General features: G+C 36.7%; 1 protein-coding gene across 5 annotated transcripts in view; it reads left to right on the top strand.

The window, feature by feature from the left end:
- The window catches only part of LOC108709736 (phospholipid-transporting ATPase IH), a 105,876-nt gene that overhangs the window by 76,771 nt on the left and 12,258 nt on the right, over positions 1-16,847 (top strand). For 3 of the 5 annotated variants that reach the window (XM_041584247.1, XM_041584249.1, XM_041584248.1), the window contains exons 20-27: positions 1,991-2,165; positions 3,518-3,620; positions 4,481-4,626; positions 4,743-4,802; positions 10,337-10,464; positions 12,134-12,269; positions 12,695-12,718; positions 16,601-16,666. In XM_041584247.1, coding sequence (XP_041440181.1) covers positions 1,991-2,165; positions 3,518-3,620; positions 4,481-4,626; positions 4,743-4,802; positions 10,337-10,464; positions 12,134-12,269; positions 12,695-12,718; positions 16,601-16,666 — 838 coding nt within the window. The remainder of the gene's footprint in view (positions 1-1,990; positions 2,166-3,517; positions 3,621-4,480; positions 4,627-4,742; positions 4,803-10,336; positions 10,465-12,133; positions 12,270-12,694; positions 12,719-16,600; positions 16,667-16,847) is intronic. The other 2 variants (XM_018249839.2, XM_041584250.1) reach the window with 1 other exon arrangement.

Genomic DNA, 16,847 nt, shown 5'->3' with positions numbered 1-16,847 from the left:
GCCTTTGCTTGAAACTGAAAAGGGGAATGGTGTTTATATTTGCATTATATTGGTGCTGTTTGATGTTTGCATTCCAATGGGTCTATACAACAGTGAATATATTCCTACTATTTTGTGCTCTGTATAGGGGCAACATTTCATAGTATCTCACTGAACAGGCTCTAAGCAAGTACAAGGGGTTGTTCCAAGGTCGGCTATCACTGAAGTTATTATCACCTGCAGTGAGACCATGTTCCAGGAATGTCATATTAGGTCCCCATTGGTTTTATACCTCCTTTTGGCTTTCAGCAAACCCCAACGTCTTATTTCTGGCTGAAATTTAAAATTTTGGCAATAGCACTTTCATAGAAGCTAGAGAAAACCCAGAAGAAATATAATTGATACCTCTTAAGGAGGCAGTATATTCATGTGTTCCTCAAGAGTGCGGTAAATAGGGTTGTGCTGGAAATTCCTGTTGCCTATTGTGTCTTTTTTGTTATTTCTTGAGCTAAACAGGGCAAACAATGAGACTTAAAGGGATACTGTCATGGGAAAAAAAAAAAATCAAAATGAATCTGTTGCTCCAGCAGAATTCTGCACTGAAATCCATTTCTCAAAAGAGCAAACAGATTTTTTTTGTGCTCTGATAAACTTCAATCACTCTTTACTGCTGTACTGCAAGTTGGAGTGATATCACCCCCTCCCTTTTCCCCCCCAACAAACAAACAAAAGAACAATGGGAAGGTAACCAGATAACGACTCCCTAACACAAGATAAAAGCTGCCTGGTAAGATCTAAGAACAGCACTCAATAGTAAAAACCCATGTCCCACTGAGACACATTCAGTTACATTGAGAAGGAAAAACAGCAGCCTGCCAGAAAGCATTTCTCTCCTAAAGTGCAGGCACAAGTCACATGACCAGGGGCAGCTGGGAAATTGACAAAATGTCTAGCCCCATGTCAGATTTCAAAATTGAATATAAAAAAAATCTGTTTGCTCTTTTGAGAAATGGATTTCAGTGCAGAATTCTGCTGGAGTAGCACTAGTAACTGATGCGTTTTGAAAAAAAACATGTTTTCCAATGAAAGGATCCCTTTAAGCTACTCCATGTTGGGCCTTGCAAGGTATATAATTAAATTACTAGTATAGACTGTTTTGTTAGCAGGAATCCACTATGCAGGTGGATTATCATTCACTGGGAATCTCATTATCTGCCTGAAAAGGACAAAACATAGATTAGTTCAGTTTATCTGTTTGCCCTGTTTATCTTAAGAAATTAAAAACATATTTTTTTGTGATTAAAACAACATACAGCAGAGATGTTCACCATAAGAACTATTCATTGAGCTCATATTGAACAAGGAGCATGCTGTACTTTTTTCTATTAGACAGAAACAATAGTAAAATAAAAAGTATTTACCTTTAGAGGATAGTATATAAAATAAAAGAATACCCATCATATGCATATTTTCATAAATAACATTGATTAAGGATTGTTTTACCATTATTATAACCACAAATTGTGCCTTGGCAACAAACGCTTAGTTACTTTAGCTTGAGGAAAAAACTTTGTTTTGATAGTTGTACCCATCTTTATGGAACAGGAAAAAGAGCTATGTGCAAAATGCCAAATATCAGGGTTTTTTTGTTTGTTTTTTTAATCACAGAACTTGAGCATATCAATATCTTCCAGCTATGTAAAAACGTTAACAATTTATTTTCTTTAAAGTTGGTTTATCCCTTGTAGGAGAGTACTGCAGAAATGACATATACTAACTTGATACATGTAAATAAATATTGGCATTTAGGACTATGGGACACAAGGCAATTTGGTCACAACTCCAGGGATCTTAGTGACTTTCATTTTAGAAACCCAATGGAAATATGTTGAAAATTATCCTCAGCTCATATGTTACCATTGATTATGTTTGCACTAATTAAATCAACCTTTGTTTGGATGGTGGAAAAAACAACCAATATCTTTATTTGTTTATCTTTTGAATGGTATAGGTTTTCAACAGATTTCCAGGACTATGGTTTAATTATTGATGGGGCTACACTGTCATTAATAATGAAACCCAGGGAAGATGGGAGCTCTACAAACTACAGAGAGGTGTTCTTGGAAATCTGCCGTAATTGCAGTGCAGTTCTCTGTTGTCGAATGGCACCACTACAGAAAGCACAGGTATTCACACTAGTATGTATATATATATATATATATATATATATATATATATATATATATATATATATATATATATATATAACAAACAGGGGAAAGTTGTGCTCACCACTAGTTTTTAAAATCATTAGGCGGGGGTGCAATGAGGGTGTGACCACAAAATACATATAGACAAATACAAGAGGTCCTCTGCACTCAACCCATTATCAATATATTTAAGACAGAGACATTTTGTGCATACTGCTACTGAAAAATGCCTTACCCTTTAAACAAAACAGGGATACTATAGTCAGGTGATCCCACTGGTGTCTAATAAAAGGGCAGCCAAGTTTGGGAGTTTTACTTTGAAAGCAGCTAGTAAGTTGCAGGTAAAACGTATTCGTCCCTTTTATAAAATGTATAATTAAACCATAGAATTCTTAATGAATCAGATGAAAATTGAGCATAGGACTGGCCAGATATGGGATGACTTTGACGTAGTTGGCCAGCTTAAATATATTGCAATATATGGACAAACAATCCCTGTTTTGTTTAAAGGGTAAGGCATTTTTCAGTAGCAGTATGCACAAAATGTCTCTGTCTTAAATATATTGATAATGGGTTGAGTGCAGAGGACCTCTTGTATTTGCCTATATATATATATATATATATATATATATATATATATTGCACTGTGGAACAGTAATCTGCAAACAAGATTAATTTGGATGTCAGTAGGGAGATTGAGATTAATATCGGTTTTAGGAATGAGAATGAGTAAATTGAACCATGATGCACATTTTTTACAATGAAATCACACATTTACCAGTGCCCCAACAAGAGCACTACCTGGTCCAAAATTTGATGTGTAGTTATTATTATTTGTTTGTTACTTGGTAGCACTGGGAAGGAAAAACCAGAATGCTCTAGGTGGCCTTACTTGTGAAAGCATTTCCTTTGTAAGACAGAAAAGAAATAATATGCAAAGCTATCATATTACTTTTTAAAATACAGGTGAACATTGTGTTTTAAACTTTGTAGTTTATCATTTGAAAATACTCCTCTGTTAAAGCGGAGATTTCACAAGGACTGACGTTACAGAGAATAGTAATGGATTAAGGGGTTGCAGAATTTTATATTAATGATTTTATATATATATATATATATAACCAGCGGATGGATGTATATATATATATATATATATATATATATATATATATATATATATATATATATATATATATATATATATATATATATATATTTATTTATTTCACATCATTTAAAACTGGGTGTGTACTGAATTTGCAAGTGTCGACCTGGTATTATGTTAACAGGTCTTGCATCAGTCATGAAACTTCATTATTTCTTTACAGATTGTTAAATTAATCAAGTCTTCGAGGGAACATCCAATTACGCTAGCCATTGGTGATGGGGCTAATGATGTCAGCATGATTTTAGAAGCACATGTTGGTATAGGTAAGGTTATATTCTTGGACTGCTTCATTTACTAAATTGTAACTGGAGGTAACAGGAGATAAGGTGGGCAATGCAATTATCTAAACAGACGGCTGTCAATTGATAATCAATACCTGCCTCATCAAGTCAAAGCTCTCGTGGGGTTCACAGAAGCATGTATGACCCTCCTTACTAATGGTGCTTAATAATAAGCCTCAAGTTATGGCAAATACAAGATAGAGCAATTGTGCTAACCCTGTAGTAGTGATGAGTGAACTAAGAGCATTTGACTGACTTCATGGAGAATTTTAAATATTTTGCCTAAATGCATTGGACTACAGTAAGGCTGATGAAAATGCCATTTTAATTATACATTAAAATATGCATTGTAGCAAATGCAGCTGTCTCTCCAGAGTGTTAAAGAAGCAGCAGATTTGGAACATAAATTACAGTATGTCTGTTGTGAGCAATTTTCCCCCTACAAAATAAACCACATTTTGAAATTTTAGAGCATATTCCATAAAAAGTTTTCTGCAGATGAAACCACTGATTTGTCCACAGTTTCTTAAAGTGCACCAGGTGACAAAGTTTGGTTATCCCTACCCAGCAGCATAACTAGTAGCAAAGATACCCACTTCTAATCTAATTTCAGTCTAAAACTGGAAGCCATGGCTGCTCTTTATACAGTTTGTACAGGATAATATTATGTGTTGGGAACACAACCACTGGGTAGAAGGTTTAAAACATATCAAGATAGGACTTAAACACTAAAATGTGGTATTTGTACTGGTTTTGGCTCTGCTATATGATAGCAATTGATATACAGTGACTTCTCATTTTTGATTCAGAAAATAACCTGTTGACATGCTCTATTATTTCAGGGTTAATTGGAAAGGAGGGAAGACAAGCTGCCAGAAACAGTGACTATGCAATCCCTAAATTTAAACATTTAAAAAGAATGCTGCTGATCCATGGACATTATTATTATGTTAGGATATCAGAACTTGTGCAATATTTCTTTTATAAGGTATTAATACACTTATTTTATAGTGTACTGTATTAGAATATATCGCATATTGCATCTGAATTCTACTGTTTACAGTTAAAGTGTCCAACAGCCTTGTTTTTTCTTGTTTTTTTCAGAATGTCTGCTTTATTTTCCCTCAGTTTTTATACCAGTTCTTCTGTGGCTTCTCACAACAGGTTAGTCATTTTATCATAAAGATTGTTTAATATTTTCTTTTTACAACGTTGATGTCACAATACTAGCAGAGACAAAGATGCACCAGCAGCCCTTAAATTGAAGCAGAACTACTATTCTCGTCAAGTAGACTCTCACATTTTATTATTTTCTTTGGTATCTACTGTACTTTTTCCAATGCTCTGGAAGGGACCCAGTTTTCTGACACAGCAGATTGTTCTTCTGGTAGCTCTTTGTATTATATATGCCATTACAAAAGAGTGTTTTGTACAGTGCTACCACATGGGTTTGTTTATGCATAATTGTAACGAAATCTTACCCTGGTGGTCCAGTGGGCCGGCGGGGACGCCCACCACGTGGTGATGCCTCCTCTGCTGTCCGCAAATTAATTCCCTTAGGGCACATGCGGCGCGCACTTGGTGCCTTTTCTCTGCGCATTGACGCTGGCGTGTTACTTCAGCGCACAATGGCGCGAAATTCAAAGGGTATTTAAAGGGACTTCAGTAATTCATTCATTGCCCGTTATAGGTTCTTCTCTAAGAGTTCCTGAGTGCTTTACCTGTTTGTATCTTGAATCTGATTCCTGGTTTGACCCCTGCCTGCCTGATTAATCTGTCTTCTGTGATCCTGACCCCCAGGGCCGGAACTAGGGGTAGGCACCTGCCTAGGGCGCAAAGATGTGGGGGTGCTGGGCAGGTACCTACTCAAACGTTTTCTGCCTACCCAATAGTTCAGGCAGCTTCCTCCCCTGCTGCTCTCGCTCCCATTCTCTCCCCTCTTGCACTTCCCCTCCCTCCGTCACTCCCTCCCATGCCCTTCCCCTTGGTAACATACCTGGTTATGCGGCAAGAGCGCATGCGCACAGTTGCGAGTTGACTATGCTTTCAGCCTACACCTTGAACTGTGACCTTTTGCCCAAAAGACTTTGCTAACGATCATGCCCCTCTGCTCGTCCAGAACCCTTATCTTGGCTCCTCTCTTTTAATAAGACCCGGCAGCATCTAATTAGCCGAGGGCTCCTCCCGAGGTGAAAGGTGGCTGTTAAAGGCAGAAGAAAGAGCCGAGACCAGGGAGCCTAGCATAAGTTCTAGATTCTGGGTGCCAATTGTGACAATAATAGGGAATACATGTTTTCCAGAAGTTATATAGTCAGTAATAACCTTTTTCATGAATATTTTTTAAGTTGAGATCACAAGGCTAGGTCTTGCTTTATGACTGTAGAGAGTCACAGATCATTACTGTTCCCTATTTATGTATATTTAATCAGGTTGACGGTTGTGGATTTTATGTTTAAGTTTAGAATTATAACAGGTTCAGAGGGTTCTGCTTCTACAAACTTCCATGGGGGAATACATTTATTGGTGCTCCTGTAACTGTTTTAATTCTTGTTCTGTCAAAAAAATTCAGAACTGTAATCATTTATGGCAGGAATTACTTATATATTTTCAGCATCAGAGCTTCTGTCCCACAAGCCAAAGCAGATTGATTATCCTGCATCTGAACGGCTCATTAACAATTACTCCTATTACTCATACTGTCATATTTGTACATACAGTACCTATGGCTGACTTAACTATAAGTTTGAACTAAATTCCTCGTGAGGCGACTTCGGAAATCGAAGCCCTGCAAGTGCATTGGCGCTGGCGTTTTCTCATTATAGCAGACGGAAGGCAGTTTGGGGAGATTGTTGCCCCGCAGAAGAGGCGATTAGTCGACAGGCGACTTCATCTCCCTGAATCTGCCCGTCTGCCCCTGCCCTTAGGGTGAAGACACACAGAGCTACTAGTAGCAGCTACTTGTCACTGCTACAAAATAAACAGTAGTGATAACTAGACATTGCATGTGTTAAAGCAGAGGCAATTCTCAGTATTGTCTTGTGGCAGGCAACTTTTTGGCATTTTGTAACTACAAGAAGTAGCTGCTACTATTAGCAGTGAAGGAGATAACACACACTTAGGGTAAGGACACACTGGACGATTTGTCGCCAACGTTTTTATAAAGTAAATCGCGGCGACAAGATGATCGTCTTTTTTGAACAGACGATTCACAGCGACTATTGGCACAGAGCGATTTGTATCCCATTACTCTGTGCGGTACGTGCTCCACCCAAACCGGAAACGGTTTGTGCTTCCCGCTGTAACCTGGCGTCTTTACGTGCTTGCGTTCTTGCGTCATTGCGTTCGCATTGTAATTTGAATACAATTGCTGCTACTTATCTGTATGTGTGTGCGTGTCTAGGAGATTTCAGTGCTTTTCTAAGTACATGCTATTTCTGATAAATCGCTCGGAAAAGGGTCTCAGTGCGTTTTGGAGCTACAGGCGATTCACAAACGCGCTGTGGGCACAGGAGCTGGCGTCTTTCATTTGGTTTTGTTCAGAGACAAAACGAGCGATATGTCGCCGCGATTTGCTTTTTAAAAACGTTGGCGACAAATCGTCCAGTGTATCCTTACCCTTAAACTTAAGCTGAGGCAAATTAAACAAAGCATAAATGTATGAGAACTATACAATTTTAAATGTTACAGTGTTATTAAAGCTTGTGCAAAAATGGAATATTATTATATTAAATAATAAAGCTGAGGCAAATTAAACAAAGCATAAATGTATGAGAACTATACAATTTAAAATGTTACAGTGTTATTAAAGCTTGTGCAAAAATGGAATAGTATTATATTAAATAAGGGGTAATTATGTTATTTCAGTATTGCTTAAAGATGCTGCCTAATGGTTTCAGCATATATATTGTTTTATAACTGTAAAAGGCCAGGCATTCAAAAAGTATTTCAAGCTATTCAGGGAACAAAGGTGTTTGACAACTCTAGCAAGACATCTGCGAGACAGGAAGCTGTACAAGTGATATCTTGTAGGTAAGAGATTAAAACAGGACAACATAGATATCACACAAGAAAAGAATGTGTGGGGGCGAGAAGGAGTACTGATTAACTGAAGATGATGGGAGAGGTGTAGAAATGAGCTTTGTATGTTCAGAAATTTATCTGGCTATTAAAAATGAATTTGCAACTTTTGGGAGCTTTCTCTTTTAAGAGAAATACAGTTTAAATCTGAGGGTTTTTTTCAGTGGCAACAATTATAACTAGCAATATTATGTTTCTGCCTATAAAATAATGTAAAAATTGTTAGAAGTGGTACTGAAAGTAACTTTTTAATGCAATTTATAGCGAAAATAAAGCCTGCAGCCCGGTTGGAGAAAACAATACTATTTGGGCCAGAAAATGCTCCTATGCCACCTTCACTAGTATGAGGCTCCATATGCAGATGGTCATGTTTGGTCAAACACATGTGCATAATAAATGAGTCTCCCAGCTTACTCATTAGGCACATGTGACCTTAGATCAGGGTTTGAGCATTTTCTGGTCCAAATAGTATTGTTTGCCCCAACCAGAGTGTGGGATGTATTATCTGCCTCACCGGTGGTGGAAACAATTTTACTATTTCCTTGAAGCAGAACCAGAAATTTCACCCCCCCCTCCCAGTTATCAGTTGGAACTGACAATCATGTATGTTGTTGTGAAAAGAGAATAGATTTCAGTAATAATCCATTGTTCTATCAAGGGCATTTAGGCAAATGTTAGGGGCATATTTATTAAGCTTTTTCTGGTCAAGTTTTTAAAGGGGAAAATTAAAATTTTAGAGGGAAAAAACTAATTTTTCGAGATTTATTATGCTCCAAAGCTGCTAAAAATCCAAAAATACTCCAGCTAAAACCTGTTGTAATCATATAAAAGTTAATCACAGATGATCCCTTTAACAATTTGAAGTTGTTTCTTTCCTTCATGATCTTCAAGGGTTTTGGGCTGGTTTTGGTTTGATAATCTGGAAAAGTCATGTTTTTCGCTATTCGATTTGACTCATGATTTTGTCTCAACTTTTTCCAGCGCCTGCTTTTTTCATTTGGGTATGGTAAAATAAAGGCATTTGAGTTTCAGAGCTTGGTCAAAAAAATTTTTATACAGTATATAGTGAGAAAAAGTAAATTTTCCTAAATACCCCATTTAAAGTGTAATCTAATAAGGGAGGGATCTGCCAACACAGGGGGTTGAATGATAGTTAAAAAAAATGTAACTAAAGTCCTCTTATACTGAACAAGTAATCATACAGCTGTTTCAGTCCCATGTTTAAAAGAGAGTGAATAAATGATACAAATTTGCAAATAAGACAGATTGAAAACTGTATTAGATTATCACTGTTTACAAATATTAAGGGGGGTATTTAAAGGGGAAAAATACTATTTTTTCAGAGAAAAAAACTCTATACTATTTTTTCCGGATTTATTTATAGTCTAATGATGTCTAATGATGTTGAAAGTCAGATTAAAAAAGTACTCCAACTCAGACCTACTGAGATCATGTAAACGTCAATGGCAGATGTCCTGTTAACAATTGGAAGATTTGCGTTGGGTTTCTGAAAAAATCGTAGCTTTCGATCCATTTTACAAAAAATCTTAACTTTTGGGCACAAAATCTGAAAAAAAACCGTACAATTCTGATTTTTTTCACGATTTTACCAAGACTTTTTTCACACAAGATAAATTTGTGAAAATGTATTGATAAATAGGGGGGAAAGTCCATGCGGATTTGGTCTGAGTAGTTTTCAGAAAATATTGACAACTATCTATAATGTACTGCTGAAGTTAAAGTACCTAGAATATTTAGGAGCATGCAATATAAAGCACAGGAACGTAAACTGTTTAAAGGTCAGTTGTGTTTTCTTTTACATGGAGTTGGAAACTTGTGCCTACAAGGTATCCGTAGCATTTCGACTCTTTGAGGCTTATTTTTCAAAATTCTCATTGTAGTGGTTTTAGAGGAGTTTTTAAGACAATTACACACGATGAAAATCTGAAAACAATCCAATATGATCAGCACAGCTCCCATTGACTTCTATAGGACCTTGGCAACTTTTACCTGTCAAATATTTGTATTAAAGGTTTTCAAGGTTTTTACACTTAGGGGCTGATTCACTAAGCTCGAGTGAAGGATTCGAATGAAAAATACTTCGAATTTCGAAGTATTTTTTGGGTACTTCGACCATCGAATTGGTTAAATTCGTTCGAATTCGAACGAATCGAACGAAAAAACGTTCGACTATTCGACCATTCGATAGTCGAAGTACTTCCCCTTTAAAAAAAACTTCGACCCCCTACTTCGGCAGCTAAAAGCTACCGAAGTCAATGTTAGCCTATGGGGAAGGTCCCCATAGGCTTGCCTGTGATTTTTTGATCGAAGGATTTTCCTTCGATCGTTGGATTAAAATCCTTCGAATCGTTCGATCGATCGATCGCAGGATTAGCGCTAAATCCTTCGACTTCGATATTCGAAGTCGAAGGATTTCAATCCGAGGGTCGAATTTCGAAGTATTTTTAACTTCGAAATTCGACCCTTAGTGAATCGGCCCCTATATGAATCTCGAATTTTTGGAACTTTTAATAAATATTGGTAAAAACACATTTTTTTGAGATTTGTGGAACAAATAGAAATTCGATTGTTAGTAAATAAACCCCTTTGTTTCCTTGCAGCCTTTGTACGATACTGCATACCTGACACTTTACAATATCAGCTTCACTTCACTTCCCATCCTCTTGTATAGTCTGATTGAGCAACATGTTAGTATAGATGTGCTGAAGAGAGATCCTACGCTGTACAGGTAATGTATGAAGCTGGGAAATTGTGCCAGTGACAGAAATAGAGGGCCATGTTTATAGCTATCATCAGCAGAAAAGAAGGTTTAACTAAGGGGCGTAAAAACTTGACCCTGGGGGTTTGTGCAATAAAAGTTGTTACAGGTTTGATACAGGTCAAATCACCTAGCATTTATTGTGCACCTCTTTAAAGGGGACCTGTCACCCAGACATAAAAAATATGTATAATAGAAGTTCTTTTCAAATTAAACATGAGATTCAAATTCCGGTTTTACTAAAGCATCCATACCTGTTATAAAGTTATTTAAAATCTTTCAAAGCTGTCAATCATAAATTACCTGCCCCTTTTCTATGTCTTAGGCATAGAGGTGTGGCAGGCAATTACTCTGACTTTCAGTTCTGCACGTCTTATGTCACTGAACTCCCAGCATTCCCCCTCCCTTCTTATTGCCATAATTATGTAGCCTGTGCATGGGCATCAGGTCCCCCATTTGGCACATAGGATTTGGGGAAGATGCAAAGCTAATAACACTGCCCACAACATGTCTGCTTGCTGTGTGTTTGTTATTTAACTAAGGATTTGTAATTATTCCTTAGGGTGACAGGTCCCTTTTAAACTGAAACTTTTTTCGTGGTTATGGGTTTCTACACCAGGATAAAGCATTGTGCCTTTAATTTGCCTTTAATTCCATAGGGGAAGCATCCTCAGGCATTGTGATTAAGGAGAACTAAACCATAAAAATGAATATGGCTAAAAATGCCATATTTTATATAGTGAACTTGCACCAGCCTGAAGTTTCAGCTTCTCGATAGCAGCAATGTTCCAGGATTTTAAACTTGTCTCAGGGGGTCACCATCTTGGAAAGTGTCTGCGACACTCACATGCTCGGTGGGCTTTGAGCAACTGTTGAGAAGCAAAGCTTAGGGGTCGCCACAAATTAACAAGCAGAAAATGCTTGTCTGTAATTTAAGATGATGCTACAAGGCTGGTTATTAAATTCTGATGCTAGTTGCACTGGTTTCTAGGTTGCCTTATAGTAATTATCTGTATTAATTACTAATCAGACTTATATTGTGACATATATATTCTATGTGTACTGTATATTGTGAGTTGGTCCCTATGATACAGTAAGTGACAGAAACACAGACAGGGTCGGACTGGACATTGGAGGCCCACCGGGTTACGCACGATTTCACGAACAGCCAGCAGCCTTTTTTTTAGGCCCCCGATAGATCTATCGGGGGACGGGGGCCTGGGCCGGCAGTCTGACCCTGAGCACAGAGCATGTGCAGAGAATCAGCAGGGAATAAGATGGGTAGCCCCTGGGTCATCTTCAAAGACACAGATCTTTACTGCTGAAGGGCTGTGGTTGCCTTGGGCTGGTATAGAAGCCCACAAAAATCACTTACACATGAAAGAACCCCAATAGATTGTTTTCCAATCAATAAGGATTAATTATATCTTAGTTGAGGTGAAGTACAAGGTAATTTTATGTAATTACAGAGAAATATTAAATATGTTTTAAAATTTTGAATTATCTAATTAAAATTAAGTCTATGTGGGAGACAACCTTCCCCTACTTCAAAGCTTTCTGGATAATGGATTTTCTGAATAAAAGATCCTATACCTATACCTGTATTCTTCTTTTATATATTTTCTATTATTTTTTGCAGAGATATTGCCAAGAATGCATTACTGAGGTGGCGCTTGTTCATTTATTGGACGTTCCTAGGACTGTTTGACGCAGCAGTGTTTTTCTTTGGAGCATATTTCCTCTTTGACAATGCCACTGCCACCAGCAATGGGCAGGTGAGGCCATAACAAGAAATCCTACAGCAGTTGGTCTTGTTAGAGAAAATACCAGGGGATTAAGACATTACTAATTAACAGGCTGAGGCTGGATTAATGACTATAGATTGTATCTGTCGGCTTGAAAAGGCATCTGGTTCTGTGTAAATCTGACAACTAAGCTATAACACTGAGTGCCTCAGCATCTTAGAATAAACTATAGTTATACATGTAAATGCTGCTTTTTAAAAGAACTTTGTATGGCTTCACTTTATTTCTCCATTTGTATGTACATTTGCAAATTTCTGCTTCTTATCATTTATTTCTATTCCTGGTTTATTGCTCATTATCCTTTATTTATTTGGTTTTATTTTTGTTCTGCATTATTTTGACAATATGTGCTGTGTATTTTTATGTTTCTTTTGCTTCTGGCACTGTTTGCTCAGCTCTTGACAACCAACACATACATGGTAAGAATATCACCATTCTTCTGATTGGTCTTCTCTTTGATTGGCACTGCACATATTGACCGTTGTCTATAAGTCATTCAAAATTTGCTTAAAGTCCATAAGGCATTTTAGCCAAGCTTTAGATTCTGGATAAAAGTCTGAAACAGTACATGTATTAAAAAATCCCTTCAGAAACAAGGAGTGAGAGAAATCAGGGTTTGAAAAGTTTATAGACTTTTTTAGTTATTGCACAACTCAGGAAAAAAAGCCATTTTTATTATATAAAAATAAGGTAGTCAAATCTATGACTCTTAACTGGCCTTTAAACTGTAATTCTCAGCTATTCCTTAGCAATTTTCTCATACCTGAGTGAACAGATGTTACTACAGTAGGTGATATTGTTTTACCTGACCAGATATATGCTCCAACAATCTTCCAATAGCTGCTATTCTGTGGGCTATTCTGTCCATGCCAGTGGCCCCTGCTTCAACTTTCTTAGAGACAGCTCTAAATATATATGAGTATATGGCACTGGAATTAATTAAGATTTTCTCTTCACAAAGTTATTTTTGTTCTGTTGTGAGGACAATGCCTCTAATTCATTAATGTTCAGGTCCTTGCAATTCTTGCTCTAAGCTACTGTATATGTAGGCAATAAAATACATGTAATCACATCCAGCTTCCCTAATGAAGAGAATAGAGAATGAAATAAAAAGCAGTAGTGCTTAAAGGGGCGGTTCACCTTTCAGTTAATGTTATAGAATGGCAAATTTTAAGCCACTTTTCAATTAGTTTTACATTTTTTATTGTTTTTTGATTATTTGACTATATCTTCTGAGTCTTTCTGATTTTCAAACAGGGGTCACAGACCCCATTTAAAAAACATATGCACTGTAAGGCTACATATTTATTGCTATTGACAATTTTTATTACCCATCTTTCTATTCAGGCCCACTTCTATTAATATTCCAGTCTTTTATTCAAATCAATGCTAAGGGAATTTTGGACACTAGCAACCAGATTGCTGAAATTGCAAACTGGAGAACTGCTGAATTCTGCTGACAAATTTAAATACTCAAACTCAAAAACCACGAATAATAAAAAATGAAAACCAATTGCAAATTGTCTCAGAATATCACTCTCTGTATCATACTAAAAGTTAATTCAAAGGTGAACACTCCCTTTAAAATTGGCAGGGAAACTCAGAAGTTACAATGTAATATTTTAACTCATAAACATGAAAGGCAGCAAATCAGCAACATATTTCCTAAAGATATAGAGTAACTGTGCAGGGCAACATTCCCAAAAAGCTTTTAGATTTGTTTTTGGCATTTAAACAGAATATCTTTATTAATATATATAAACTGTGTTTTCATAGCAGCAGAATTTTACAAGTCAACCAATAAGAAATGTCATGTATAAAGCTTTAGAAATCCATCAAGTGATTTCAGGGCGTAAAGGGGCCAGAGTTGATATGGGGGGAGGGGGGCTAATTTCTCTCCTACTTCATGCACAGGGTATTACTCAGAGAAAGGAACTTATACGTAACCAATTACAGGTATGGGACCTGTTATCCAGAATGCTCAGGAACTGGGGTATTCCAGATAAGGAATCTTTCCATAATTTGGATCTTCTAGTATAGTATTTTGCAGCTTCACTGCACAGTGTATTCCTCTGCATCTCCCTTGCCACCACTCCAAAGCTAATACCCCCAAAGTGCTCTTCTGCCTAAAAATGTTTGAGCTTATACTAGAAAATCATGTAAACACTAAATATACCCAATAGGCTGGCTTTGATTCCAATAAGGATTAGTTTGGATCAAGGGCAAGATACCTTTTTATTATTACAGAGAAAAAGGAAATCATTTTTAAAATTTGGATAAAATGGAGTCTATGGGAGACCGTCATTCTGTAATTCAAAGCTTTCTGGATAACGGATTATTGTCATCAAATAGAATTACTGATTCTGATTACTACAGTTTGTGCTAGAAAAATCTATTTCTGGCTTTGAGTAGTTTGTCTATTGTAGTCAACTGTCTGTTTTTTGTTTGAAAATGCAACTATAAGGCTTTAGCTTATAGCAGACTGTACTCCCATCATTCTTTAGTAGCTGTATTTCAACAGTAGCTAAAAAGCAAGTCAAAGACCTGTGCTCTCACTAAAACTATTCCTTTGCATTCATTTTTGTAATTCAGGCAAGTTTATTAGATTACCTTAAAGGAAAACTATACGCCCATAATGAATACTTATATAGTATAAAGTATAGATATAAGTATTCATTACCCTTTTACATCTTTTTCCTTGCGTCACCATTTTATGATATTCTGTGTGATCTCTCAGAGATCACCTGACAGGATTCTGCAGCTCAGGAACAGGAAGGAGTGTGGAAGCAAAAGACAAAACTCTGTCCAGTAATTGGCTCATGTGACCCTGAAATGTATGTGTGTCCTTGTTTGTTTGTGTGCACCGTGAACCTCCGGCCCTTAGTGCTTAAAATGTCAATTTTCTATTAGGATTACCAAATGGCACATACAGTACTACTAAAAAGTATATTATTATTATAAAAATGGTTTATTTAAATGAAGTAGGGTTTTACATATGAGCTGGTTTATTCAATATATCTTTATAGAGACCTACATTGTTTGGGGGTATAATTTTCCTTTAAAGCAATGATTATTACAATAAGCTGATACCAAAAGGACAGTCAATTATTTTTAGTTCACAGCCAAGCTAAATGCATTAGGTCACCAAAAAAGAGATTATGGTTTGTAGATTTCATTTTCCCCCAGTAGTGGCCGTTGCATAAGATCCAACCAGACTACAGGGGTCACAAATGAGCCCCAATATCTTACTTTGTTTTGTATTGCTCCCTTTAAACATATTGCTCAAGAGATCTGATGTAGTTTAGTTCCATAACCCATTGTGCGATGGAGGGAGCAACAGACTCATTTCTGAGAGGACAGTTTTTTAACAGTAGAAATGATTTTCCCTAAAATAGATTAGACCCAAGACTGGTACCTTGTAAGCTAGTCCTAGAATTTGTAGAGGATGCATTTTGAGCAACTATAGCTGTACTATTTAGGATGTGTGGACACAGTTGCTTTACCAAGTTACATTTCCACCTCTGCTTCACCTTTATGACATCTATGGTATTCAAAGGGTACTGCTGGGAATAGGCTATATAACTTAGCGGGGAAATAAGCCCTACGAAGTACAGTTGTAGCATTCTGGGCCTGTAGTTTAGAAATAGAAATACTGTATATGAAAAACTGGCTAAATATATAGGCTGTGCAAAAAAAAAAAAATTGCAGTATATAGTTAGACAAAAATGTAATATATAAAGGCTGGAGTGACTGGATGTCTAATATAATAGCCAGAACACTACTTTCTGCTTTTCAGCTCTCTTGGTTTCCACTGATTGGTTATCAGGCTATGACCAGTCAGTGACTTGAGGGGGGGGGGCATGGGTCATAACCATTTGCTTATGAATCTGAGCTGAATGCTAACGATCAATAGCAAACTCACTGAACTATGTCCCATGTGGCCCCCCCTTCAAGTCGCTGACTAACTCAGAGTTAGAGAGCTGAAAAGCAGGAAGTTATGTTAGACATCCAGTCACTCCAGCCTTTATACATTACATTTTTGGCTAACTAACTATATTAGAAACATGTTTTATTATGCACAACCGATTAACCAAGTTTTTATTTTTACACTGAACTGTTGCTTTAATGTTACAGTGGAGCATTAGTAAAATGAAACAGTGATGAATAATATAAGTGTTTATGGGGAGCAATACACATATAACATGTTTGTTGTGTTTAGTGTGTTTCTTTTTTGTTATCATTGTCATTTTTTGCATCTACTTAACCACTCACTTAACTATTTTTTCTTTTTTTGGCAACAGATGTTTGGGAACTGGACCTTTGGGACATTGGTGTTTACAGTCCTTGTTTTTACAGTGACATTTAAGGTATGGAATCTTTTTAATTATTTTTTACAAGAATAATTTTCAGAGCCAATTTGGATTACACAGGGAGATTTTGTGGCCGGTTCCGTATCCTTGTTTCTAAATGCTAAAAATACAAATCTTGATGAATACTGTATTTTAGGGATTGGGAGCCAAGTTCATTCTCACATGTTGTTCTGTATTC

This window comes from Xenopus laevis, chromosome 2S (genome assembly GCF_017654675.1).
Source record: "Xenopus laevis strain J_2021 chromosome 2S, Xenopus_laevis_v10.1, whole genome shotgun sequence".
Classification (NCBI taxonomy): domain Eukaryota; kingdom Metazoa; phylum Chordata; class Amphibia; order Anura; family Pipidae; genus Xenopus; species Xenopus laevis.
The sequence above is the reverse complement of the archived record's forward strand: the minus strand, read 5'-3'. Positions and strand labels throughout refer to the sequence as shown.